A 2477-nucleotide genomic window follows, 5' to 3' on the forward strand; every position below is an offset into this window, starting at 1 on the left:
AAAAAAAGTGAACTCTTTAGCGTCAACTTTTTAGCGGCCTTTATTTTCTACCGGTGTGGATCAGAAAAGCTTCATGGAGCCATGTGCCATGATCACGCCGAGGTGCAGGACCGGAATAAGAGGACGGCGGTCTCAAAGGTGGCGGCCCCGGAGAAGACGACGCACGCGGGGAGAATGAAGGGGAAATTGCCTTGTGAGCGCCAGGCCAGGTCCAAGCAGTTCCCGGGAATGTCAGCCACAAACGTGATGAGGCGCCACACGGCCGCCAGGTAGCACTGCGCCTTGGTCACCAGTCCTGTAGGTCAGCGCCAGCGACTCAAAATCAAAAGGATTCCCACATCTTAATCAGCGCGTTAAATGTATTTTTAAGTTTCTGTGCAAATGTTCGCGCTGATTTGAACGTACAATTAGTTTTGTATGAGCTTGTGCGCAAGAAATGCATAAAAATAATCGAAGTAACGCAGGAATGTGTGCAATATTGGCTTACACTGTTTTATTGGCGATGATGAATACCTTTTTTTGGCAATGAACGGTGCAAAGGCAATGTGACAAAATTAATACCTTTCCAGCGGCAAGGAGTCGGTCAGTGCCATCCCAAAGGCAGTATCCATTGCCAATTTTGGCAATGGTTGGAAAAAAATATCTAAGTTCTCCTTAAACTTATTGGCAATTCGAACCCTGCCGCACTGCCGGCAGTGAAATTTCATCGTCACATTTTGGCAATGAAGCCTTCATCGACAGATTTTTGGCGATGAACCTTTAATGCCAATATTTTGGCGATGAATCTTCACTGCCCACACTTCGCCAGTGTTCAAACTGCTAATAACAAAGAAGAACTTTGAAAAATTATTTCCGCTTTTTGCCAAAATTAGCAATGAACACAGCCTGTGGAATGGCAATGACCGACTCATATTGCCGCTTGACAGGTATTACTTTTGTCTCATTGCCATGGGCTTCTTATTGCCACAAAAGGCAGTATACTTTCATTGCCTTTGGAGAAACAGTGTGATTCCATACGAATGAAAGATACAAATCCAGTTAATGTGAACTATCCAGTTACACGGGAGAGATACCTGTGGTGACGGGAGTCAGCGCTTCACGGGTGCGGCGGTCTAAAGCGCTCCCCTCCTGCAAGCAAAACGGGCTACGATTTGTTGTGTCTGTGATTTCAGGCGAATTCTCCGCGATGGGCGTGCGGTGTGTGATTGGGCGCGCTCGCTCCACGCTGTGGGTACGGGAGGGTACCCATTAGAGCTCTACCAGCTGCTGGTGCGCCGACGCGGAAGGATCACCGCACTTCACGTAAATGTGCCCATCCACGTCCCGCAGCAGAGGTTTTGCCTTGTTTTCCAAGATTAAATTTGTTTATATCCAACCTGCTGGGCAAGTGCTGCAGCTGCGAGAACGACGAGGATGATGAGAGCCGACTTCATTGCGAAAGCTTGGAGCTGCGCGTCAGAAGTGAAACGATCCCATCAGCGACAGCGATCACCCTGCCCAGGAGAGGTAGCTGTCTTTTTCTGGGTCTCAAGGTCAATAACTGAATGTCTCAGATTTGACAAGACACTTACGATAAGCTCGCAGTCTATCTGTCTTGTTGAAGTGTGTTGCGGTTACTTCAGTGTGTGTGCCTCATGCAGAGATGAAAAATTAAGACTTTTCATAATTCGGGAAATTAAGACTTTTCATCTTTTTTGTTGTTTGTCATTCACTCCTGGATGCCGAAACCGCAATCAATGTAGAAACACTGGAGAAGGTGTGTGTAAAATGATGGGCTTGAGTTTAAATCCTATGAGAACTTTCTTCGAATATTAACTCCTTCATGGATATTTCTGGCAAAGACCAATTGAATTTCCAGTAAAAAGAACATAACACGTTTTGTATTGTTCCTAGCTAAAACCGTCGGTGAAGAAGTAAAAATTCGGAGGAAGTCCTAATGGGATTTAAACTCATTCACACCGTTTTACGTGTGCTCCAACCGTATCTTACTAAAGTGTTTGCATTCACTAGTAAATGACAAAAAACCCGAGAAGGAACAAAACCTTAATTTTCCATCCCTGGCCTCATGGTCTCGCTCCGGAGCCCCTGTGGGAGTTGGCATGAGCAAATCCACGGCGCTCACCCAGAAAACCGATTTCTTTGAGGCAACGAAAATTTTCCTTTTGCATATCCATAACGAAATTTTACTGTATCTGAAGAAAATTTCGTTCGACTGATCCGCCAGTCAACGAAATTTAAATTGCCTGAATTGCCACTTGCAAAACATTGATTCAAAGAAATTTCTTTGACTTGAAGAAACGCGAACGCACTTCCGCGCGGCAACAGTTCCGTAGCGAGCAGCGCCACTGTCAACTGGCGTGGTAGCTCAGTGGTCTCCACCTGTGTCAGAGGTAGAGGGAAATTCAGTGCTCAGTGTTTAACAGTAACAGTAATCAGTTTATTTGTAATTCTTCAACAGTCACAACACACACAACACG

The 2477-nt window shown here is 45.6% G+C and overlaps 1 protein-coding gene across 1 annotated transcript; it reads right to left on the reverse strand.

The window, feature by feature from the left end:
- Nucleotides 1-22: 22 nt before the first annotated feature.
- Nucleotides 23-1540, reverse strand: LOC113201993 (uncharacterized). The gene is made up of 3 exons (XM_026416019.2): nucleotides 1377-1540; nucleotides 1074-1128; nucleotides 23-295 (listed from the first exon to the last, which is right to left on the reverse strand). The coding sequence occupies exons 1-3, from the start codon at nucleotides 1431-1433 to the stop codon at nucleotides 93-95; spliced, it is 315 nt and encodes a 104-aa protein (XP_026271804.1). The 5' UTR covers nucleotides 1434-1540; the 3' UTR covers nucleotides 23-92.
- Between the last annotated feature and the right edge of the window lie 937 nt (nucleotides 1541-2477).

The sequence above is a fragment of the Frankliniella occidentalis genome, unplaced genomic scaffold (assembly GCF_000697945.3).
Source record: "Frankliniella occidentalis isolate FOCC.00 unplaced genomic scaffold, Focc_3.1 Scaffold87, whole genome shotgun sequence".
NCBI classification, from domain to species: domain Eukaryota; kingdom Metazoa; phylum Arthropoda; class Insecta; order Thysanoptera; family Thripidae; genus Frankliniella; species Frankliniella occidentalis.